Source organism: Convolutriloba macropyga, chromosome 7 (assembly GCF_964194025.1).
Source record: "Convolutriloba macropyga chromosome 7, txConMacr16.3, whole genome shotgun sequence".
Classification (NCBI taxonomy): domain Eukaryota; kingdom Metazoa; phylum Xenacoelomorpha; order Acoela; family Convolutidae; genus Convolutriloba; species Convolutriloba macropyga.
In genome coordinates, this window is record NC_134474.1 from 39525230 (window position 1) to 39551343 (window position 26114).

Consider the following 26114-nt stretch of genomic DNA (forward strand, 5'->3'; position numbering starts at 1 on the left):
TCGGTTGCGATAAACGATTCTTAGCCTGAACATCTTGACTCCACCTTAAATAACATGTTACCCAACCCCACCCTTCAGTCACCCCCTCCTCTCCAGGGCTCCACGGTCCATCTTCCTCCTGGGGATTTGGACCCTTCTTTCGTCCAGTCATCTCAACTCAACCCCACTCACTCATCGCTTGACCCTCCTCCCACTCCGCTCACCCCATCCCCTTAATGCTAAAATCCCTAAGCGCCGTTGGCTACTTAAGGCAATCGGTCGACAGTAGTTTGAGAGCAATTCGACTGACGCTAGTCGGATATGTTCTTTTAAATCTTCTAAACTTCTATTTTGAGAGGAAGTTTTTAAAGGAAGTTAAATGCCGCACGTGCGAAGAAGTGTTCAGGCGAATCTGCCGAACAGAAGTCAAAATCAGTAAGAGTTTAAGTGTGGGCTTTGTTCAAGCATCATTTTGAGAGAGACAGAGAGCAAGAAAAGTATGTGTGAAATCATTTTGCGCCTAGCGCACGATTTCTTGATAACGTGTCAACTACTTTTTCAGCCGAAGGTGTATTATCTCTATTATATAGGCTAGTAATAGAACGTTCGGAATTATTTTTTCAATGTTCTCTACTTTTCATGTTTTTTTATTCTTGAGCTTTTGGGTTTGTTTTTCATGTTCAATCTTTAAATAGTGCTAGTTTGAATAGTGAAAGTGTGGTTGTCGAGGGGAGGCATCTTAATTTTATGCAGGTCAGTTCTCATGAAAATAAATTCAACGGTTTTTCTCTAATTGTCTTTCCGTGTGTCTGTTGAGTGATATCAGATACTTCAGGTATCAGATCTGCATGGTAACTGAGCAATTGTCTACATTGTGTACTAAGATCAATAACTCTTTTTGATATAGTTTTTAATTGCTCTCCCACGAAATTTGCGGCAATTATTGTTGTCTTTGATTATGCAAAATTTTTGCTTTACAGTTTTGATAATTTGCTCCATAATACTTTTTTTCGCCTCAAGTGTCTTTAGCTCTCTTTGAACCTTTGTTGGCTCTACGAATGTGAACGGATGGATCTGCCGATGAGGCAGAATTCCCATTAGAGGCTTATATACCCTCCTCTTACTCAGTGTGGCTGGCCTCCCTAAGCTAAAGCCAGCTGGAACCAAAGCCGAACCCTCGCATCTGTCTTTCAAGAGCAATTCTTTCTACGGTAGTCGGTATTCGCTTTACCTATTTAATCTTAACACTCAAAGGCTGGATTTGATGCAGGTCAGAACTAGCTGTACGAACTAGCTTGCTCTGTTTACATTAAATGAAGTATTAATTTTTCAGTTCTGAAATGGACCTGTTTGCTTGTTCAGGAGAGGTCGGCCAAGCGGCCCTAGTTTGGAATGAAATCTTCCAAAGTACCAAGGCTGCCAACACCGCCCCTCCGTCTCTGAAAAACGTCTCCAGCGCACCTGTGCTTACTGCCGTCCATAACACTATGCTCGGCCACCAGCACCAGGCGTCGTCCAATGAGAACAACGCAGCAACAGGAGGTCTTGACCAATCACAATCGAGCTTGAACGAACACGACGAGGAGGAAAACGCCGAATCATCTTTCACCGGAACCTCTGCTTTCGCATCCGATAATGTTCTAATAACAATCGGCAGCAAAAGTGACAGAAGTGAAAGTATAATATCGGAAGAATTCCTAGCTCATGACTCGTTACCGAAAACTAAACGTGTGTCGAACAAGAATTATAGCTCTAACAATAGCAGTTGTAGTGGGTCGAAAGGCATCAACGGAATCACTACTTCGGCCGGCTTGATTCCTAGTTTGGTAAAGGACGATTTGGACTTGATGATGAAAAACAAAGCTGCGTCTCGGCGAGATTACCGCTCTGATCGTGAGTTTTTGAACGGTGAAATGGCTATTCGGAGAATTTTGGAGCCGAAAAATTGTCCTGGCAATTTGGATATTAGATTGTCTCCTGGGAAAGAAAAACTTAATTTTAGCAAGACTCCCTGGATCCAAGAAGGTAAAACGTACCCGGCGACAGTTGTTGGTCTTCACGAAGAGATCCACGATTTCTTTAATTGGATTTGTCCCACTGAAGCTGAGTGTACAATGCGCAGCGAGGTCGTGAAACGTGTCCAAAACGCTGTGAACAAAGTATGGCCGGCTGGTTATGTTGAAGTTTATGGAAGCTACAAATCTGGATTATATTTGCCAACAAGTGACATTGATTTGAGTATTATGGTGTCCAATGTTAGTGCTCAAGATATTGCGAAGTGGTTGTCGCTGCTTGAGAAGCAGCTCAAAGCGGATAATGTCTGCAGTGATAACGGAGCGAAAGTGTTACCACATGCTGTTGTACCGATCATTAAATTAACTGACCGAATAACCAATGTACGTGTTGATATAAGTGTGAATATCGTGAACGCGAGCAATAGTGCCAAACTGGTCTGTGAGTTTGTGCGGAAGTTTCCACCCTTACCGCATTTGGTGTTGGTTTTGAAGCAGTTTCTGCTGCAACGTGATCTGAACGAAGTCTATCAGGGAGGCTTGAGTTCTTACAGTCTCATTTTGATGGTGGTCAGCTTTTTACAGCTTCATCCTAGAGCTGAAGGCTGTAAGAGTGCTGACGTGAATTATGGTGTGTTGTTGATTGAGTTTTTTGAACTGTACGGGAAGAACATGAATTACTTGAGAGCGGGCATTCGGGTGAATGACGGAGGATCGTACGTGCCAAGGAAGGAGAGACAGGATGCTCCTTTTCTGTCCATTGAGGATCCGCTGGACAAGGAGAACGACATTGGAAAAGTGTCGTGGGCTGCGCAAATTGTGAAGGATGCTTTCGAGTATGCATATTACACGTTGATGAGAGCTGTGACTTCTCTTACCGGTAAGGACAACCAATAAATTGACTTTTCATCTATTCTATTCAGTCCTTTGGATGTCGAAAGGAAATATTTTTTGAGAATTTTAGTAATCCAAAGGAGAGTAGCATTAATGGGTTATTATGAAACGAAAAGTGAATAATGACAGAGAAAACGTCATTACGCAATTCTCTGAGCAGATATCATCAGTTCAAGTTACCGGAGTGTATAACAAGAAGGCTCGCATGATTCTGTGCGTGGCAAGAATGTCCGCATTCGAATCTGACAGCATACAATGCATCATAGTACCGTATCTTTGAACCATATAATTGTCATAATAGTGGTTATCAATAGAATGTTGCTCTGAGTACAACCAGTTCAGTTTCAAACTTTATTCTGTCATTGTTTGTTAGAAAATCTAGATTTTCTTCATCAATTCATCATGTGTTAAAATTTTACTCATAAAGATCATTTTTTATTTTTCCGGATCGGACAGAGAGTTAAGTCGGTCAAAGAGAAGTAGATCGGAGGCTTCTGATTTTTTAAGAAAACCTCTCAGCATGTTTCGAGAACATGTCTTCTACCCTTCAAACACCGTAGTCATTTAGAAGTCACGTGAATACGCGAACAAATTACATTTCGAGAAAACTTCGGAAAAATACTCTTTTTGTTAAAAAGTTTGTTTAGAACGACATTTTCGTTTTTAAAATTAACTCAGCAAACTCACATTTTTCAAAGAGATCCTTTTATGAATGCTGAATTTCCTTCAATGAATGCTGAATTTTACAATGAAAGATCATTTTTCAATTAATCGTTTTACATTAAAAAACTGACATTTTAAAAAGATCCATGAAAGAGTTGAGTTTTATTGTTCGACATCTGAAAAGACGTGTCGATTTACGACATTTTAAATTCAAAATTAGTTAAACAAACGACATTTTACTAAAAAATAGATCCTTTTACATTAATAAACTCATTTTTAAAAAAGACTCATGATCGAAATGAGTTTTATCGTTAGAAAGTTGAAAAGACATGTCGAAGAACGACCTTTTTAATTCAAAAATTAATTAAGCAAACAAAAATTTTCAAAAAAATCCTTTTACCTAAAAAATTTGGAAGAAACTAAATTTTTCAAATAATTAGAGAAATAAATTTCTTTGAGTATAAATTTTTGTAAAATATTTCGAAATAGAAACTAAATTTTTGTGTGAATTATCAATTGATCAGTTACGTCTTTGAACAGTCACAATTTTGATAAAAAACCATTCAACAAAAATCTTCTTAGAAAAACTTTTTCCCGAGGAATTCATTAAAAAATGCTTCTGTTTTTTATGGGTAGTTTGAAGCAGTTAATGTTTATTGAAAGTTCCGTTGTTCTTGCTCAAGGAAATTCGACAGCTCTATCTTGTAAATCCAACACACTTGTTATTATGATGTAATTATGATGTAATAATTACAATAATGGGATCACCTTAGATTTCTTTGTTGTAATTAAGATAAAGAATTTATTATTTTTTTAAATCTTTGCAAGCCTGGAACACTATTCTTTAACTTGTTACTATTCTTTAAAACTCAAATCTCTTTTGTATGCCTGAGCTCGACTTGGCTTTTATCAAAAGGGGTTGTCAGCAAAATCTCCAAGTCTTATTGCATAGGTAATTCATTCCACTCAAAAGTTTAATAAAGAATCGAAAATGAAAGAATTAAATTTCAAGCACCGGCTTAATAACAGAAATCAGAAGCGATATTGAAATTTACATAAAATTTGATTTAGACAGTTTTTGCGTCTCGGGGGCTGGCGCCGTATCTGACCGACATGCGTTCAATTTCTGACTTGTATAAAGTACACTGTACTTATTTAGCACGACCAATCAGCTCTTAATTACCAAGCTAGAAACCATATATAAGAAAGAGCAATTAACAAAGCGAAAAGACTTACCAGAATCTTGGGTTGTTACACAAGTGCTGGAGTCTTATAAATTGGGACAGTTTGGGTGTAAAAATGCGTCATTGGGTAGTTTTTGTTTAAGAAATGGGTGTTTCGGTTGAATTTGAGTGGTATTCGCTTAAATTTTCATTTAATGGAATTGAGGAATGGGCTCTGGAAGAGTTGCCAACATTCATGAAAATGTTGATTGCGAAATATTTATTTTCGCAGGAAGACGACGACAATTGACTTGATGCCGGCCTCCTTTATTTTTTCTGTTGAACTTGATTTCTTTTTTCTACTTATCTGCAGTAACTACTGCCGAGTAGATACTGTCGGTTTCGGTTTAAAGCATTTCCGACTGCCTTTTTTTGCTTGCAGTTAATTTTAGCAGACTCCTGTCTTGTATTGTTTCTCTTTTCTTAGCCAGTCGTTTTTCTGTTTCTTCTTTATTCAACTCCATTTGTAGTTAAGGCTTTAAATCTTTCCTCGTCTTTGTTTTGTGTTTTTGACCTTGCATCCTTTATCCGCGTTTTCAATTGTTCATTTTCGGCCTTTAATCGCTTCTCTTTTTCGGCTGACCAAAGCTCCTGATTAAATTCTTGATTAAATTTGCATGACAAATTCTCTATCTTTAAGATTTGATATTTCACTTCTTAAGGCTCTAGCCTGTTTTGGTGTGTGGAATCATCCATTTAAAAGTACTAGCTCTCGATGGTTTCTCATTCTGGATTTCGGATCATTTTGTAGTAACTAAATTTCCCCACAAAGGTTCTTCTGTGTTAACAAGGGTGAGTTGTCCGTGAGACTGAAGACAATCATTCTTTCTTTTAGCTCAGGCTTGATTTCTACCTTTTCCGGAAAGTAATTTTTCCTTTTGACCTGGCTTTTTTTAGGTACATTTTATTTTCTTGGGAATTCTATACTAGCACATCAATTCTTCATCTGTATTGTCCTTTTTAAAGGATGCAGCGTTTGTTGCTGTTAAGTCCGCGGGTTAAAGAGGCGCGCCGAGGATTTTTCCATCGTTGTTTCGTTATTTGTAGGAACGGAAACGGCGGAGTTTTTGTTGGCACCGGGCCAAGTGTTTCCGGTGTCTCTACATAAAGCGGCATGCATAAACTGGGAATATCGGCCTCTAAAGGACCCCTAGTTTTCTCGACTTCCTCGGCCCAACATCCAAGTACGTGGCTGAACAATGGCGCCGAGTCATTAGATGCAATCGGGCTGTTTAGGATCTCGCCAAGCGATCGGTTGTTGTTGTTGCTACTGCTGCTGTTGTTGTTGTTGTTCTTGTTTCTGCCTTCTTTCCTCATGAATGCCATCAACATTTTGTACTCTGAAATTTACATCGTTAACTTTTTTCGTGATGACATAAGTTCCCATCCAGTGGCTTTTGAGCTTCTTTGACCTGCTTTCACAACTGGTGAGTGCACCAACACAAGATTTTGGTCTCCGTATGAGGCGCCGTATTTTTTTAAATGAAAAATTAGTCGTTCACCTTGCTCCAAAGCACATTTTGAACGTATATATTGAAAAAGTGTTGTTGTGAACCAATTTATCGTGAACTGCCGATTGAAAATTACTTGGTGTTCGTAAATGGAAAGTGAATGGGTTTTCTCATTTCATGTGCAGACATAATTCAGAAAGGTGACTGACCAGTTGATTCATGAACGGTTGACCTGTAGGCCATCATTATTCCTTGTAATAACCTAGACCACTGAGTTTGATTTTCTTCAATATATAGTCAAGCCTTCCTCTAGCATTCCATTTATTTGCTCAATTTTGTCGTTTCATGGTGCATGATAGGGCGTGGAGTACGTCGGCTCATTTCCCAATTTATGACAAACATTCTTGTAAAGTCTGGAAATCAATTTGACACCATTGTTCTTGTGAATATACTCCAGGACTTTAAACTGGGATATCTATGCATCAATCAGAGAATCACAGATAGTAATTGGTTTAATATCTTGTAGAGGAATTGCCTCGAGCCACCGAGAGAATTATATCAGCTATCATGAAATATTTAGGGCCTTTGCTGATGGACAACGGACCTAGGATATCGCAAGCTATATGATAAAGTAGTTGTGAAGCGAGCCATGTCAAATCAACATGGAAACCCGATATTTTTGTTTCGGACACTTCCGTTTTTGACATCAATCACAACTTGTGAACCAAGCGTCAACATGGTCACCAGGCCAATAGATACGTTTATCAAACCGCTGCAGGGTTTTAGCAGCCCCGAAATGACCAGCGGCTCTATAATTACGGAACATAGTTAAAATTTGAACACTTCTGTTATTGGAAAAAAAACTTGCTCTATTTGAACTGAAGCAGCTGTGTCTATAATCTCGCGATAAACACAGGCGGTAGGCAAAATCAATGATTGAAATGTTGCCAGTACTCTATTAGATCTGTCGGCTCCCAAAAAGTTCTTTGAGGCCTATTTTGAGGGAACAACCAATTACGCACGTTTCGCAAGGTGTAGTCATCGTCCTGTGACTTAGCAAAAGCAATTTCGAGCTCTACTGGGGGTTCTAACTCAACGGCTAACACATTGTTGATAGTATGTTGCAAAGCATCAGCATGTACTATTTGTGCTCCTGTTCGGTGTTTGATTTCAAAGTCAAATTAATTAAATTTTTAAATCCATCTAGCTACCAAGCCATTGGGTTCTTTGAAATGTACAGCAAATGAGTACAGCCAAACGAGAGGCCAGTGATCAGTTTTTACTTCAAATTTGCGAGCAACAAGGTGTTCTCAAACGTAATGCGTAAAGTAAACAAGACCTTATAATTTTCGATTTGTTGCTGAGTAATTATGCTGTCTTTTCTGTAATGTTTTACTAGCATAATAACTTTTGGTTGACCACCTTGGCTCTCAGAAAGCACAGCTTTTATACCTGAGAGACGAATTTGAACACAAAACAAAAGGATCGGTCTCCGTTTGAAAGCCGAAATTCGTAGCATTCAGTAATGCTTTTGCAAATACTCCAACGCTTTTTTGCGATCTTCCGTCTAATTAAGTTGTTCTTTTTGTTCAATGAGTTGTACAGAAGCTTCTCCGTTTAACCAATATTGGGAATGAATTTTTGGTAAAATCCTGTTAATCTTAAAAATGCGCGCACCTGCCTCAATGTTTTCTGTATAGTGTTTGCGTTAGCGGCTGCTATTTTAGCATGATCCGGTCGAATTCCATCCTTGGAAATGATGTGACCAAGAAATTGGATAGAATTTTGGAAAAGTTTACTTTTTGAAAGCTATTTTTTAAGATTTGCCTCTTCTATTCTACCCAGAGAAGTAGCTAGGCTCTTAACATGTTCCTCAAACGACCTGCCATAAACAATTATATCATCAATGTACACCAGTACAGTTTCGTAAGTTAAACCTTATAACACCAGTTCCATTAACCTTTGAGATGCCCCACGTGTTTTACAAAGCCTCATTGGCATTCGTTTCCATTGATACAGACCAAAATGTGTTATAAAGGAAGTCAGATTTTGATCTTCTTCATATTGAATTTGATGGAAACCTGTTCCTAGATCCAGGTTTGAAGAATGACAGCTACCTTGTAAGCTTACTTGAATATCCTAAATCCGTGTTAATTGTCAAGATATTTTAACACTCTGAGCGTTCAGCTTACTATAATCTATCAATCAGTAGCTGGCGTCTTTCTCTGGAACTAAGTCTGTGGGGGCTGATCATTCCGAATTGTTCGGTTCTATAAGATCATACGAGAGGAAATCGTCAACGAAAATCTTTGAGAGCTTTCCGTTTTGTTGGGTTCATGGTTTTATATGGAGTTCTACTCGGTTGAGCATCCTGTTAAAGATTGATTTGAAGTTTTTGTAAATCACATCTTCCCAGATCTTTTTTTTCTCGTGCAAGGATGTGAGTATGGCTCATAGTCGTTGAGCCACCAGCCGCTGTTCCATGTTAAGGTTTTGAAAGACCTCTACAAAGATTGCCTCTAAAGATGGCCGAACGCCTGTTTGGGGAGTTTTATTGAACGAACGATACAATTCTCAGGTGTCTTAATTAACGCTGCACTTCTTTGATTAGCTTACAAAGTGATGTTGCTATTTATGGGATTCGGGATTCGAACTTAAACTTTATATACGCGAGCACTGATGAATTAAGTTAATCTCACTGTTTGTCTAATCGTTCAACCAAACGAATTAAATCAACACAATTTGTTCGCCTCAGCAACACAGGTTAGGTTTGAGTTATATCTGGTGCGACGTAGGCCTACATAAAACAAGACGTTCGCTTCTTGGCGGAAGCACCTATAGCATTAACGTTTACCGAATTTCCGTTGAATCCGCTCGGCGTAATAGTGGACGGACTTACTTATTCTAGAACTCCTTCATATTTAACTTGCCCAAAAAGATAGTTTGTATTTGTGCTGACGACTCAAATCCACTCCTGAGTTTACTGGGACACTTATATCAACAGCAGCGTAGAAAGTTCCAGCCAGCTTTTGCGCTGCCGTAAAACCATTCCCACAATCAGCGAGTCTGTCCCACGAAAGACAGCGGCACTCGGTTCACAAAGGCGGCGTGTATGTCAGATGATTCCAAGCACGCGAGGGAGAAATCCGTCCTCTTCATAGTCGATTTCGTATATCACTGATACCGGCACCGGAATCTATTAGAGCGGTGAAGAGGATATTCAAAATTTTAAGACGGGTGATCAGGGATTGAATCGCATATATTGGATCCAGTTGTGTCATTTAGTAAACTCAATAAGACAAAATACTTTATCTCAATTTATTACGTTTTTGTTTGTTCAGTTTCTTCTTGTATGAGAACTAAAACCACATTACCAACATTTGCGACAAGCAGTTTTAGTATGCCCCTTAAGATGGCATTGAAAGCAGACAATGTATTTATTAAAGTGAACGCGTCCACCGACGCTTAGCGAACGAGATGAATTAGAAGGTCTGCAAGGTGACCTAGAAGGAGAGTTTCTGCAGAACGCTACTGGCGAGGAACCGTTTTGTTCCTTCGATTTGTCCTATTCTGTCGCTCCCTAGAGTTAAATTGATTTCGAGAAAACCCCTCTCTCGGTGGTTGTGAATTTTATTCGGGCCCATATGGTCTATTTTGTCGCCTAGAGTCTATTTTATGTTTGGAGTTAATTTGACTGACAGTCATTTTCTTCAATCATCGAATCCATTCGATTTATCAGTTTATCAATTGATCTTACCCCTTGAGTGCCTGTTTTTGAAGCAACCTGTTTCTGTACCAACGCCACCATGGTCTGGGATCTAATCTATATATTGAATCTAAATTCACGGCTTTTGTTGGAGCAGCGCTCATGGATGTCTAATTTCTAATTGTAAGCAATTTTTTTTTATTTCTAATCAAACTTTTTGATCAAACAATCTTTCCACAAAGCTTGAATAACGAAATGTTCTCTAATCTCCTCAGAGTCATCAGGATATGCTTTCTTAGCAGGAAGTTTTAAATCCGTCAGGAGTTCCGTAACTTTCTCACTCACCTCGAATTCGTTCTCTTAGAGCTGCTCGGAAAAACTCCTCGGAGATTCTAGATATTGTTTCTCAAAAAGCATCACTAAGGCTTTTGTAATCGTTTCTTGTATCATTGTCCAGCGAGTGATAGTGTTCTATTGAACCAGCTCTCAACCTTTATGGAAAAATCTGATCTTATCAGTGTATAGCTGATTGCCATCAGCATCCAACTCAGGATTACCATAGCATTTTTAAAAGAGCCAGCCAGTTTTGCAAATAACTTACTAACACAAATTGAGTGGTATATGCGATATCTCCCGTGCCATTGAAAGTTTCCGGCAAAAGCATACCAGTGGTTTCCGTCGAAGTGGCCATTTCGACACGCAGCGTACGTTTGTTTTCCTCGTGGTTACGAGCAAGATTTTTAAGTTCTATATACTTAATTTTTACTGATTGGTTCTGCCTAAGAACACAAAATTTTCCCAATTTTTGTTTGAAAATTAGGCGGAACCAATCTAAGTTGCCTCACTACTTTATTTTATTCTCCAGAATAATTGTTAATTTTCGATTAAATTTATACCAATTCAGGGTTGTCATTGCGAGACAACTTTATTTTTTGAAACCTATTTTCTTTTGGCAGTGATTGGGGTTTAGGAACTGTCACCAATCTAGCAACCCTACCCATTACTATTCTTTAAAACTCAAATCTTGTTTATACGCGTGAGCTCGACTTTGGTTTTTTGGTTTTTTTTGTCAAATTAGGTTACAAGCAAAACTCTAAGTCTTGTTGACTAGAACCTTTATTTCACTTCCATTGTTTTCTCTAAGCTTAGTAAAGAATCAAAAATAAAAGAATCAAATTTCGAATTTCAAGCGCAGGCTTAATATGGAGTTAGAAATCAGATTTTGAAATTCACATACAATCTAGTTTTGAGTTTCTCCGTGTCAGGGTGTTTTCGTCATACCTTACCGACAAGCGTTCAATTTCTGAGTTGTATAAAGTACACTGAACATATTAAGAACAACCAATGGACTCACCAAGCTAGAGACCATAGGTACGAAACGGAAATAAACAAAGCAAAGTGACTTGCCAGAATCTTGGGATGTTACTCAACGTCTGGAGATTTTTGGAAATTGGGGGAATTTGGGTAATTTTGTTGAAAATTGGGTAAATTAGGCAATAATTGTGTGAAAATGGGTCAGGGTAAATTTTATTTAAAAATGGTGAGAATTGAGTAATATTCGCTGCAATTTACATTCGTGGCACTAAACACAGTGTGTTGCGTGGATCTCATAATAGATGTGAGTTCTCTCAAGTTGGGGAGCCAGATGTTGATAATTGCGCTTTGAGAGAGAGCTCAATCATTGAGGAACGGATTTGGTCTAGTTGGTAATTCAAACTTCATACATTGGTACTTGCTTCCAAAATAAATGAAAATAGGCTATAACTAACTGTAATACATATGTACAGCCCTCTTTTACCCACTTTTCTGCTCACACTATGCTCTTCCTGTGTTTAGAATACTTATGTGAGCTTTCTTGTTTGTAATTAGTACTTTTGATCTTTTGTGTTTTTCTGTTTATTTCAGGTTTCACTGGTGGTCCATTTTTTATTGAGAGGCTGTAATTTTTAGTGCATGACACATAGGTTCTCCGTACCCCTCTGGCAACCGAACTGTAAGGAAAATACAAAAACCATCTTGTATTTAGGTTCCACAGTGAATAGCTTCCTTAGCAAAATAATCGAAATCAACGAAGAAACCCAGGACTACCGTCACTGGATTAATGATAAATGGAAAGGCTTCGTCACAGCAGATGAGGCACCTCCATTTGCGCCTTACTTTACAAACTACGATAAACATTACAATCCTTACTTTTATACACAATACGATGAAAAGTGCCTGCAAATGATGAAACTTGCACAACAAGCGCAGCAGCACGCTGCAGTGTCTAATGTTGTGGGACCCTCCCCTTCTTGTCCTCAGGGAATCATACCCTTTCCCAATCTCTCCCTCCTTCAGTCCGGTGGTGTTCTGACTACCCACCCCTCCACTACGGTGGTCAGTGCCCCGGCTACCTTCACAGCTCTATCTACCTCAGCCAACGGGTTTGTATATTCCTTGTCAATTATAGGCGAAAACTATTAAAATATCCGTAAATATCAGTTTGAATATGGTATTCTTGCACCTTAAGCTTCAGCTTTTCGGTTCTATGTAAATTTTGGGTTTCTATAATTTCTGATGATTTGTCAGAGATGTAATGACAGCTGGAATTTCCGGATTGTTAAGATTTTTTCGGATCCACTTTCAAAGTTGCGTCCTTATCTATGCTACTTCTTGTAGTAAAAATGCCCATTGGCCTTTCGGGCATATCTTAAATTCCTTAAGCTACACGAAAACTCTTTCAAAAACAGTGCGATATAAAAGAAAATTGCGCTGTTGGTAAAATGAAGTCGGGAAAATTCGGTAGATACGCCAAAAAATATGCCGCCAGAAAAGCGCTGGTGTGTGCAGCTTCTAACAATTTTTGTTGACATATGCTAATTGATAAAGTAGAATTATGTTTTATGCAGAAGCAGTGTGACTGGCGGTGCTTCCAATAACTCAAGTAGCGCTCAATCAACGGCCAGCGACTCGGAGAACTCGGGAAACGGGGCCGAACAGTCGAGTAGCTACAGCTATGGTTCCAATGAAAACCATCATCAAGTGCCTCTTAGTATCGCTGTCAGTATGGCCAACTCTAATGTTATGAACGGGGTGGTCAACAAACGGAGCTCTGAGTTCCATGGAAATTATCGAAATCGCGACGAGAAACGTCAAGCAATCTCAGTCGCTAATGCTAACGGGGGTATGAACTCGGGCCCGAACGTAACCTCTCACCAGCACCAACCTGCTCCCAGATACTTGAACAATCAGCAGGGTAACTTCCCAATGGAAGGAAACAAGCAATCACATCAGAATCAGGAACGATACAACAGACCTAGACATCACAATTGGTCAAGACGACAAGGTAGATTGATTAATTGCACCGGAAGGAAGTTAGACGCAATCATTGTAGTCGTGTTTTTAAGGATCAATCATTAGTAGTATACTCTGGTTTTCATACGAATCGAAGGTGATTATGTGCTTTTATTAATAGCCGCACAGCGATAGGTGGCGCTATTATTGGACTTCTCTTGGTTTTTTACGACTCGAAGAGGAGTATTGGTTTTCTCTCGGTTTTTTATTACGACTCGAAGAGGAGTATTGGTTTTTACGACTCGAAGAGGAGTATTGGTTTTCTTAAGGTTTTTTTTTACCGGAAGTACTATTCGTTCAGACGCTGTTTTGACCTAAAAGCGAAAGTGAGAAAAATTGCCGTGTGAACTAATTTTTTCTGAGCGAGAGAAGTTTTTTGATCATGCGCTGCGTTTAGTGAATGACTTTTTGACTTTGAAAAGTAGTTTTTGACTGAATGGCACATATAGAAAACCGTTTTTAGCCGTTTTTCGTCTAAGTGGCCCATTTTTTTGCTTTTAATTTGGTTTTTTGTAGAAATGATTTTTATTCGGTGCTATATTGAAATGTAAACCTTGGAAATTAATAGCACAGTGTTTTGCAGAGCCTGAAAACGCGTTTCAAGTTCAAAATTGGCATAAATTTCTTGATTTTTTAATTAATTCGTGACTTTTTTCCTATTATTTTCTTCATTTTTGGATCTTTTAGCCGTCTTTTTGTCAAAAGTCAGTCAATATGACAACTTCCCGTTGACAATTCATATACTCAGTGCCTCTTTTTACCTCGATGTAATTTGTTTTTATAAAATTGTACATGCTTATCCGATTTTGGTAGTTTGTTTCCTATTTTTCTCAGTTTTTTGTCTGTATTTTGATTTTAATTACTAGAAATATGCTTTTTGTGCAACTTGAGGGGAGGGGCTTTAATTTCGTTTCAATAAATTTTTTAGCGTTAAATTTTTGAAAAATAGTTAATTTTTTAAATAAATGCAGTCCTAAAAATTTTTTGACCTTTTTTTTGCAAAATGTTTCAATGTTTCGTATGTTTGATTTCTGCTTTTTCGTTTTTTTGATCTGTTCAGGAGGATAGATTTTTGTCTCCGATGAATTGTTGTCTTTTCAATGTCTCGAATGCTGAAAAATGAAATGGTGTTAGTTCTTCTTGTTTTTTTAAATTTGATTGTAAGAGTTGTGAAAGAGTTTGATTGTAAGAGTTGTGAAAGTTGTAAACTTTCACAACTTTTAAACTTTGATTTGAACTTTCAAAAATCAAGAATTAGTCTTTGTTACGGTGTTCCTTACATTGTGTCCATATTGTTCACATTCTAGCTTGTATCATTCTAGCTCTGTCCTGGCACCTACATTTATACTGGTTATATTGATTTTTTCAGTTATTAACAAATTGAATGATTGATTTTTTTAGTTGATAAAAAATTGAATTGTTTCAACTTTTTCTCAAGATTTTTTCAACTTCTTTTCAAGATTTTCGTTATTTCTTGGGGTTGCAATTGATTTCATTCAACATAAGGCAGTACTAAGAGTTTACTAGAAGGCTTTTTCCAGAATTTCCATTTACTACTTTTTGTATTTTTTTCCGACCTTGGTATTGTTCTGGAACAATTTTCTGCCTTTAAATAATACTCTGTTGCTTTTCTATGATTATTTTAATTTTTGAATTAGTTCGAAATCATGTTGTCTAGCATACATACAAGAAGAAAAAAGTATACGTTGGTTTTGTGTAAATTGCAGTGATGAGAAATCTAACTGTTGTAGTTTTCTGATTCTTAACTTTGAGCATTATTTTTGAAAAATTTAATTTAGTTTTTTTAGTTATTTTTATCTGCCGTTTGCTTTAGCGATCTTTTTGAGATTAGAATCATGAATTATTTGAGGGAAGTTGATAGCCCTGTCAGTTTTTTGAGACTGTCAGTTTTTTGAGTATCCTAATTATTTTGCACTTATGCTTACCAAACGTTTTCAATAATAAATATTTTTGCGGCATTTTGTTTCTCTTGGTGACAGTGGTTTAAATTTCACCAATTTTTAGATCAGACCGGGGGGGGGGGGTAGTAATGAGTTTATGGTTTATTAAAAAAAGGTAATGTTTTCAGCTGCAATTAGGGTTTTTGTCTAGTTTTTACGCTTCGTGCCGCTTCCGGAATTCTTCCGGCTATGGTCTTAAGGTTTTTTTTTACCGGAAGCACTATTCGTTCAGACGATGTTCTGACCTAAAAAATAAAGTGAGTAAAATTGCCGTGTGAACTAATTTTTTCTGAGCGAGAGAAGCTTTTTGATCATGTGCTGTGTTTAGTGAATGACTTTTTGACTTTGAAAAGTAGTTTTTGACTGAATGGCACATATAGATAACCGTTTTTAGCCGTTTTTTCGTCTAAATAGCCAAGTTTTTTGCTTGCAATTTGGTTTTTTGTGGAAATAATTTTTAGTCGATGATATATTGAAATGTAAATCTCGGAAATTGATAACACATTGTTTTGCAGAGCCTGAAAATGCGTTTTAAGTTCAAAATTGGCACATATTTCTTGATTTTTAATTGATTTTAGGCTTTTTTTCTATTAATTTCTTCATTTTTAGATCTTTCGGCAGTCTTTTTTCTCAAAAATCGGTTAATATGGCAACTTTCTTTTGATAATTCATATAATCAACGCCTCTTTCTACCTCGATGTAACTTCGCTTTATAAAATTGTACATACGCTAATCCGATTTTGGTAGTTTTTTTTTAATTTTCCTCAGTTTTTTGTTCGAATTTTGGTTTTAATTACTGGAAAGTCTTTTTGTGCAACTTGAGGGATTTTAATTTCGTTTCAATAAAAACCAACCTTTTTCTGCGTTATGTTTTTGAAAAGAAGTTAAATTTTTTTCATAACTGCAGTCTCAAAAATTTTTGACCCTTTTTTTGCAAAATGTTTCGTATGTTTGAATTCAGCTATCTCTTTTTTTCTGTTTAGGAGGATGCATCTTTGTTTCGGATGACTCGTTGTCTTTTCTATGTCTCGAATGCTGAAGACTGAATTGTTTTCGTGTTTCTTGTTTTTTTTTAATTTGTAATTTAACTTTCAAAAATCAAGAATTGATCTTTTTGTTACGATGTTCCTTACATTGTGCTCATATTCTTTACATTCTAGCTTACCATTCTAGCTTCGTCCTGACACTCACGTTTATATTCGTTATATTGATTTTTTTAAATGATAAAAAATTGAATTATTTCAACTTTTTCTCAAGATTTTTTCAACTTTTTTTCAAGATTTTCGTCATTTCTTCGGTTTGCAATTGATTTCATTCAACATAAGGCAGTACTGAGAGTTTTTTGGATAGCCTTTTTCAAAATTTTAGCTTATTATTATTTAGTGCAATTTTCTTCCGGCCCTGGTATTGTTTTTAAACAATTTTTTGCCTTTGAATTTTATACTGTTGCTTATTAATTTTATTTTTGAATTAGTATGAAATCATGTATAGAATATATACAACAAGGAAGAAATTTGTGTTGTTTTTGTCTGAATTGAAGTGATTTGAAATCTAATTGTAGGGGTTTTCTGGTTCTTAATTTTGAGCATTCTGTTTTGAAAAATTTAACTCAGTTTCTAAGATGATTATCTGCCGTTTTCTTTCGCGAACTTTTTGAGATTGGAATCAAGAATTATTTGAGGGAAATTATTAGCCCTGTCAGTTATTTCAGCCTATCAGGTTTTTGGCCATCCTAATTATTTCGGAATTTTAACTTTTTGAACAAACGCTTTTCATAATATAAAATTTTGCGACCTTTTGTTTCTCTTGGTGACAGCTGTTTCAATTTCACCAAAATTTAGATCAGACCTGGGGAAGTAACTAGTTAATGGTTTAATACAAAAGGTAATGGCTTCAGTTGCAATTACGTTTTTTGTGAAGTTTTGATGTTTCGAGTTGCTTCCGGGATTTTTCCGGCTATGTTTTTTTTTTACAGGAAGTAGATTTGTTCACGCGGCATTTTACCTAAAAGCGAAAGTGAGAAAAGTTGTCTTGGTGAACAGATTTTCGCTAAGCGATAGAAGTTCTTTTATCATGCGCTGCGTTGAGTGAATGACTTTTTGACTTTGAAAAGTAGTTTTTGACTGACTTGCACGTATAGATTACCGTTTTTAGCCGTTTTTTCGTCTAAGTGGCCCCATTTTTTTGCTTTTAATTTCGTTCTTTGTAGAAATAAATTTTATTGGATACTATATTGAAATTTCAACCTCGGAAATTGTTGCCACAGTGTTTTGCAGAGCCTGAAAATGCGTTTAAAGTTGAAAATTGGCTTATAATTCTTGATTTTTTAATTAATTTTTGGCTTTTTTCAATTTCTTCTTTTTTGGATCTTTTAACCGTCTTTTTGTCAATAATCAATTAATATGACAATTTCTCTTTGATAATTCCTATACTCAACGCCTCTTTCTACCTCGATGTAATTTTGTTCCGTAAAATTGTACATATGCTAATCCGATTTTGGTAGTTTTTTCCGATTTTCGTCAGTTTTTCGTTTGTGTTTTGGTTGTAAATGCTAGAAGTAGTCTTGTACATCATGAGGGACTTGAATTTCGTTTCAATAAAAATAGAATCGTTTTTTGGCGTTAAGTTTTGAGAAAACAGTGAAAACTTTTTCATAAATGCGGTCTTAACTTAAAGTTCTTTGACTATTTTCTTGCAAAATGTTTCAATGTTTCTTATTTATGAATTCTGCTTGTTCCTATTTTTTGATCTCTTCAGGAGGATAGATCTTTGTATCGGATGATTAGTTACCTTTTCTCTGTCTTGAATGTTGAACAATGAAATGTATTCGTTTTTCTTGAATTTTTTAAATTGATTTTTAACTTTCAAAAATTAAGAAAGTCTTTTTGTTGCGGTGTTCCTTGCTTTGTGACCATATTCTTCACATTCTAGTTAGTTTCATTCTAGCTTTGTCCTGGCACCTAAATTTATTTTCGGTATATTGATTTCATTTGTAAAAAATGAACGATTTCAGCTTTTTCTTAGATTTTCGTCATTTCTTTGGTGTGCAATTGATTTCATTCAACAAAAGGCGGTACTGAGAGTTTGATAGCCAGCTTCTTCCAAAATTTCCACTTATGGCTATTTACTGCAGCTTTATTCCGGCCTTGGTAATAATTAAAACGAATTTTTGCCTTTGAATATTTTCTGCTGCTTATGTCTTTTCTATGATGAATTTTGTTTTTCATTTAGTATGAAATCATGTTGTCTAGCTTATGTACAAAAAGGAACAGTATGTGTGTTGTTTTTTGTCTTAATCGCAGTGATTAGAAGTGTAATTATAGGTGTTTTCTGATTCTTAAATTGGAGCTTTCGTTTTTGAAAAGATTTAATGTTTCTAAGATTATTATCTACCGTTTGCTTTCGCGATCTTTTTCAGATTAGAAGCATGAATTATTTGAGGGCTATTGATAACCTTGCCAGCTTTTTTAGACTATCAGGTTTTTGACCACCTTAATTATTTTGGATTTTTTAACGTTACCAAACGTTTTCAATAATATAAAATTTTGCTGCATTTTGTTTCTCTTGTTGACAGTGGTCTAAGTTTCACCAATTTTTATAGCAGACCAGGAGAGGTAGTGAGTTAATGTTTAAATACAAAAGGTAGTGGCTTTCGCTGCAATTACGGTTTTGTTAGCGAAGTTTTTAGGCTTCGAGTCGCTTCCGGAATTCTTCCGGCTATGTTTTTTTATTTCGTCATGATTTTTGTTACGACCATATGACGTCACAGCCACTTTGTGTTCATTCGTTCATGTTATTTCAACTGAATTGCATGCGTGACGTCATTTTTCGCTCTTAGTGGAGCGAATTTTTTGGTTCATTCGCGTGATCAAATTTTTGGTCACACTTGACTTACCTCACTCTCAAAAATGACTTCCTCACTTTGAAATTGACTTTTTACTTTAATTCAAAGAGATAAGGTCAAATTTAAAGTTTTTCGGAGCTGTTTTCTTGGTTAAAAAATGTATGAAAAATTTCTGGTCTGATTTGCATTTTTTAAATGTTTGTCGGATTTTGAGCGAAAATATCCGGCAGACGTGGAATTTAGCTGCAAATTCGAGTTCATCCATTAAGGGTTCAACTTATAAAGCCTAATTCATTTTTTTAGCCTAAGTTGCCAATTTTATTTGAGCACTGCTCATTACATAGTCTTTGCCATGTTCGGGCTGTAGTAATCCTAAATCATCCTAATTTTATTTTTCGAGGGTGAGGTAAATCATTTATGATAGAATACTATCACGCAATCTGGTTAACAACTCACTTCGAGAAAGGATGTCGTGAACATAAACATCTGAAAAGTGGCATGAACAGGTGATCAAAAGGAGCCTTTTGAGCTTCGCGGCGATAAATAATTTCAAATGAAAAAAAGCGTCAGTTTTGAAGACAAAAATAAAAACCAAGAGAATAGCAATACAGCTCTGCGCAGCTAGCTGCTTGGAAGCTAAAAAATAGTTTATAGAGCAGTATCAAAAATCGAGTGTTCGTTTAGTGCATTTGATCCCTCAAAAAGTAAGTACGTTGAACAGGATTTTTAAAAAAATATATTTTAAAAAAGTTTTCACTCTGCTTTCCTTTGCGTCGAAATTTCTGATAAGACTTAGAAGTCAAACTTACTAATCGGTGCTTTTTGGCATTGTTTGTTTAAGGAACGGAGAGCAAAGCTTTTTTTCAATTCTTTACTGTAGTTTTGTAGACACTCTCTTCTTTCTGTTCTAGTGTGGATTTGAAGTTAGTCCCTTTTTGTCCCCTCTTCCCTCATACCCGCTTGGAATAAATGATCGTCTATTAGCCGCAAAGCGATAGATGAGGCTTTTTTGGCCTTCTCTTGTTTTTTTTAAGATCTGATAAAACTTTTTTCGACTTTGCTGTCAGTGAGAAGTCAAATTAAATTAGTGATCTTAATTATTTTCGAGTAGTAAAGGAAGTGAAAAAGCGATTAGGTTTGAAGCGTGATTTTTTTCGAAGTACCTTTATAAAGTGGAGCGAGAGGTTGGCATTTGCTCTAATATTAGGTTTTTGAAAGCCACTTTTCTTGTCACGTGCGGCAGTTTGACTGATGAGTTTGACATATGTGTTCTAATGGTACCTACTTGCGATTCATTAATCTCAACGACAAGTAGGTAATTCTTTTTTTTACTTTGACACTATTTGTCATAAAATGTTACCTAGTATCATTAATGACAGTAGTATTGGTTACTAAAGAGGAAAAAATATCCTAATAAAGTATATTAGGTAAAGCGTATAGTTTTTACACTATTTGCTTTCAAAATTGTTTTGGTTTTTTGAGTTTTGAAGGCATTTGTTGGCTTATCAATTAATTTCATTAGAGAAAGGTCTCATAAGTTGCAATTATAAACTCTTTTAACTAATACAATTATTTCAGTTTAAAGTCAATTCTTTCTATGACTTTGACTGCCATTTTTTTCCAGAAATATTTCAACAAAGATTTTGAGACCTGGTTTTCGCAAAAAAAAAGTTGATTCATTGGTTTTACGTGTTTGTGTTTTGAGGTTTTATTGCTTAGTCCCGAAAAGAACAAACTGTTATGGGCCTTCTAGTGCTGCGCCATTTTTTGCCAACGTTTTCATTCACGGATATACAATTTGTTTCGAAATGTTTGCTTTTGCTAATCGTGTCTTCATTTATATTTCTGTTGCCAGTTTTTCAGTCATTTGATCTCCAATGAGGTCTCTTGTGACTCGTAAAGTTTTAGGCTATGCTGCGCCCAAGGATTTGGCAAGTAGTTATGTGGTTTTGCTACTTTCACGCCACTGACTCCCTCATGTACTTTTTGCCAAGTCGATTTTTGCCAATTTTGGCCTTTTTGCTTTATCTGTCTTTGATTAACACAAGTTTGTACAATGTACTGATTCGAAGCACGCGTGCAGTAATATTTTTCTTAAATTGTTTTTTCCTGGATTCTGAAAACAGTATTTTGAAGGAAAATTTGTAATTATTAGATTTGTTTCTTTGCCAACATTTTTAGGAGTTTTGTTGACCGTCTAAGTATAATTTTGGGTCAATATTTGATTCTGTTCTTTGTATTGTATTCAGGATTTGTCCTGCTATGTTTTTTTTCGTCGACAGGATTTTTACGACCATATGACGCCACAATCACTTTAAATCTGCGTCGTGTTCCTTCGTCCATGCACTTTGAACTGAATTGATCCGTGACGTCTTTTTCTTTTTGTGTTTCAATTTTCGGTCACATTTGACTTACCTGAATCTCGAAAATGTCTTCCTCGCTCTGAAATTGACTTTTAAATTTTTATCATGGAGATAAGGTTAAGTGAGTGCGTGTCACTCTAATTGAAGGGTCTCTGAATGCAACCAATAGAAGCAGCCGTACGTTATCAAAATATAACATCTCAGCATTTCAAAAAGAAGTGTTTTTGGTCAGTTTCTTTTACTATCTTTTTGTAAACTGCAGATCTACGAGCTATTGCGTTTATTTTCTGGCAATCTGCCATTTATGTTTAATAGGTTGAAACACTTACTGTACGAAGCACCGCATTAGCCATTCCCCCTGTTTTTAACAACGAACGTGGAAACTTCTGTCCCATTTTGTTCAAAATAATTCAAGTGTGTCATTTGACAGTGTACGTTTGTCTTTTTATGCTTCGATTTTTTCCAGTATGCTACCGGCTATATTTTAATGAAAATTTTTGTCTAGATGTTTTTACATCAGTTGATTTTTGAGTTTTCTGTGCAATCTAAGTTGTTTGCTCATTCCGAATTTAAGCTGGACTCAATTAGCGGCAGAGCACAACTGAGTTAAATAAAAAATGCGCCAAAATTTGTTACGTTTTTCACTTTAAATACTAATAGATGTATTTATAACCTCTGATAGCGTTAATTAAAGCCCCTAAGTGAACCTATTGTTCATCACATACAAGCGCTGACATTTTTGATTGAAATGTTGAAATTTAATCTTCGAAAAATAAAAGTTATTTATTTCGTCTTACGTATTGAGATTTTGTTGCTTAGTCCCGAAAAGAACAAACTTTTTGAGCCTTCTAGTGCTGTTTGATTTTAATCAGTTCGTTGGATCCATTTTTTGCCAGCGTTGTCATTCACGGACATACAATTTATTTTCTAAATGTTTGATTCTGCTAATCTTGTCTTCATTTATAGTTCTGTTTCCGGTTTTTGAGTTATATTGATCTCCTAAAAGGTATCTTGTGACTCGTAAAGTTTTAGGCTATGCTGCGCCTAAGGATTTGGCAAGTAGTTATGTGGTTTTGCTGCTTTGAGGTCACTGACTTCCTCAAGTACTTTTTGCCAAGTCGAGATGTTTGCCTTTTTGCTTCATCTGTCTTTGAATAACTCAAGGTTGTATTATGTACTGATTCGAAGCACGCGTACAGTCATTATTCTGAAAAATCTTGGCAGAAAAAAAATCTAATTATTAGATTTGTTCTCTTGGGCATATAGGGTTAGGGGTTTTACTGGCTGTCTTAGTGTAATGTTGCTGTAAACATTTCAATTGTTGGGTCATTAGTTGATTCTATTCTTGGTATTCTGTTCAGGATTTGTCCTGCTATGTTTTTTTTTCGTCGACAGGATTTTAATACGATCATGACGTCACAATCACTTCAAATCTGCCTTTTGTTCCTTCATTTATGCACTTTCAACTGAATTGCGTCCGTGACGTCATTTTTTCTCTTAGCGAAGTGTTTTTTCCCTTTTTTGTTTCAATTATTAGTTGCACGTGACTTAGCTGAATCTGGAAAATTACTTCCTCACGCTGAAATGACTTTTTAACCTTTATCAAAGAGATAAGGTCAAGTGAGTGCGTGTCACTCTAATTGAAGGGTCTCTGAATGCAGCCAATAGTAGCAGCATTACGTTATCAAAATATAACATCTCAGCATTTCAAAAAGAAGTTTATTTTGTGGTCAGTTTCTTTTACTATCTTTTTAAAACTGCTGATCTACGATGCTATTGCGTCTATTTTCTAGCAATCTGCCAGTTATGTTTAATAGGTTGAAACACTTACTGTACGCAGCACATCAACTGTCATTCCCCTTGTTTTTAACAATGAACGTGGAAAGTTCTGTCAGATTTTGTTCAAAATATTTCAGGTGTGTCATTTGACAGTGTACTTTTGTTTTCTATTCTCTGATTTTTTTCCCAATATGCTACCGGCTATGTTTTATTGAAACTTTTTGTCTATATGTTTTTACATCAATTGATTTTTGAGTTCTTTGCGCAATTTTTGAGTTCTTTGCGCAATCTAAGTTGTTCTCTCATTCACAATTTAAGCTGGACTCAATTAGCGGCAGTTTACTACTGAGTTAAATGAAAAATGCGCCAGAACTCCCATTTTTCACTTTAAATCCTAATAGATGTATTTTTAACCTCTAATAGCGTTAAGTGAAGCCCCTAAGTGAACATATTGTCCCTCCCATACAATCATTGACATTCTCAACTGAGATTTTAGGTTTGTTACAAGGCGGCTATCAGCAAGTTGGACCTCACAACAACAATAACTCCATAGCCAATCTTGCCAGTGGAGGAGGTGGTGGTGGAGGGGGCAACTACGGGGGAAACAGGAAAAACAATCGGAGTCACTTCAACCGCGGTTATATGAACAACTCTGGAGGACATTCAAACTATCATCGAAGTGCCAACTCGCCTCTGGTTGTGAGTTCAGCCCAGCAGCAGAACAAGCTGAACCCCAGCCAGGGCCCAAACACTCAGCATCAAGGTGCAGTTTCACTTCTGCCAGGTGTCTTATTCAACGGCGGTGTTGACAATGGAGATCTGAACACTGTTGGAAATAATTTGAGCAATGTTGTGGTACCTCAAATCTCGACCGCTGGAAACGGCCATCAACTAATTATTCAACAACAATCCCAGCATCCTTTTTTCAATTCCCAGCAAAATCATCATAACTCGAGGATACCCCCTAGGCATCAAAACCAGTATCAGCAGCATCAACCTCATCACCCAGTTCCGACATCATCACCCTCTTCTACCCTCAACCTTACCCAACCCCTCGGCGACTACACCAATAACATCGCCATGAATACCTATACCCGGAAAACACGTGGCACTGGTGGGCATGTTACCAAAAACGATAACTCCGAGAGTACGCTAAGCGAAGGTGCCAACTTGAGCGAGCAGCTGCAATGTAACTCCGATGGTCCAGTTTCTGGCAGCGGAAACGGCGAGAACCTTAGCTCTACTTATTACACTTCACTGCCTCAAGCTAGCGGGGACGCAGCCCTGATTGGTGCTAATGGGGACCTACCGCAAAGCAGCAGTAGTTACAGCAACAATGTCAATGCTAGCAATAATGTCCACCCTAGGCTCGCTGATCCTCATGATGAAAGCAACGGCAACCTTGGACTCATGCCTGATTTATCGCTACAATCAAACAGCAATTTACCTCCCCTATCCCTAAAAACGGGTTTGAGCAATTCATCATCTATCGCCGGGCAAACTGTATCCTCGAGTAACAATGCAAAAAGAAACAACCCCCCTTCCTCTTTTCAAAATTTCAACAACACCTCTGAAAACAACACCATCATCTCATCATTCTCTGGAGCAGAAGATAATCCAGTGTCTCAGATTAGTTCTTCAGTGTCAGTTCCTTCCAATATAAATTTAGGACTGCAACGAGGAGAACAAGGTCAGCAGTATTTGACCCTGAACTCTAAGGATTCTGAAGACCGACTTGAGGCCGAGACGTCGACGTCACAAGAGAACAATGTAATGACGTTATCCTATGAGAGCAGTAGTCATGACACAAGTTTATCAATACAGAACCTCTTCAGGCACCAGACAGACTCGAACCACCAATTTCAAAGTGCCAAAAAACAGACACCACCACACAATTCTACGCCATCGCTAAACCCAACTTCGACAAATCTGCCCAGTAATGCTTAACTGAGGAGTTATAGTTGTTTAATCACTTCCTTTATTACAGGTCAGTACTTCACACTAATAGCTTTTGTCGTATCGTAGTACCTTTTTGGATCAGGATCCTGTCAACTATATCAGCTGTACGTTTTGTGTACTTCAGTTATTGATCAGACGTTATTATGTAGTCGTGAGGGATTATTGTCTATAGTTGGTGTTGATTTGTATAACAACTACATGATTATCCGGCCAAGTTACTGACCGAGAAATATCAAAAAGAATATGGAAAATTTATGACACAAACTGATCTGTTGGTGTGTGCCTGTGTGTTCGTATTAAGTGTTTCGTTGTAGAAGCAATTAAAAGTTGTCTATTATTTATTTGCCTATTTCTGCTTTCGAATCTTGTACCCTTAATTGTTACTGCATCAAACAAGCTTAGCTCCCTTCTCATTTCAACTTCAGAAAAACAGCAAACGACTCGACTCCTCTTCTTAAACGAACCAACCATTGAGCTATTTTTTTGTCATGCTTCAAGTTAGTTTCACCTAAAGCTAAAAGTGTTGAGTGACTTATACGCGTAGTGCTATATAATGCTGCTTTCAGCAGTGGTGGTGTATGTGACAAATAACTCATTTAACTATTTGTCTGATTTGTAATGCAAAAATGTGCTGATTTTGAAATCCTGCAATGTTTCAAAATCAACTCAAAATGCAACATTTGACTTGTATTATTTACTTGTTTTGAGTACAATTGGCTACATTTGATGTTTTGCGGTCGTATAGTTTCCAGCATAGTATCTGATTCGTCAACTTTCTGATCTTCCAACTTGCTGTTTCTAGAGCCTCCAGTTTTTCATCTGTTGTATTGCATCGAGTCATTTTTGTCTTTCGTCATACCTTTTGAGTATTTAGTCTTTAGTCATAAATTTTTTGGGGAATGACTAATGCTTAATGCCCTATGTAATTTATAGAGCTCTAACCCCAT

General features: G+C 36.8%; 1 protein-coding gene across 2 annotated transcripts; it reads left to right on the forward strand.

The window, feature by feature from the left end:
* The first annotated feature begins 1316 nt into the window (after window positions 1–1316).
* LOC142342855 (uncharacterized) lies at window positions 1317–26114 on the forward strand. 2 transcript variants are annotated; one of them, XM_075394486.1, is made up of 4 exons: window positions 1317–2871; window positions 11955–12351; window positions 12817–13253; window positions 23705–26114. In XM_075394486.1, the coding sequence occupies exons 1-4, from the start codon at window positions 1320–1322 to the stop codon at window positions 25153–25155; spliced, it is 3837 nt and encodes a 1278-aa protein (XP_075250601.1). In that variant the 5' UTR covers window positions 1317–1319; the 3' UTR covers window positions 25156–26114. The 2 variants fall into 2 exon arrangements, with proteins under 2 accessions (XP_075250601.1, XP_075250602.1); XM_075394487.1 differs by having other exon boundaries at window positions 23717–26114.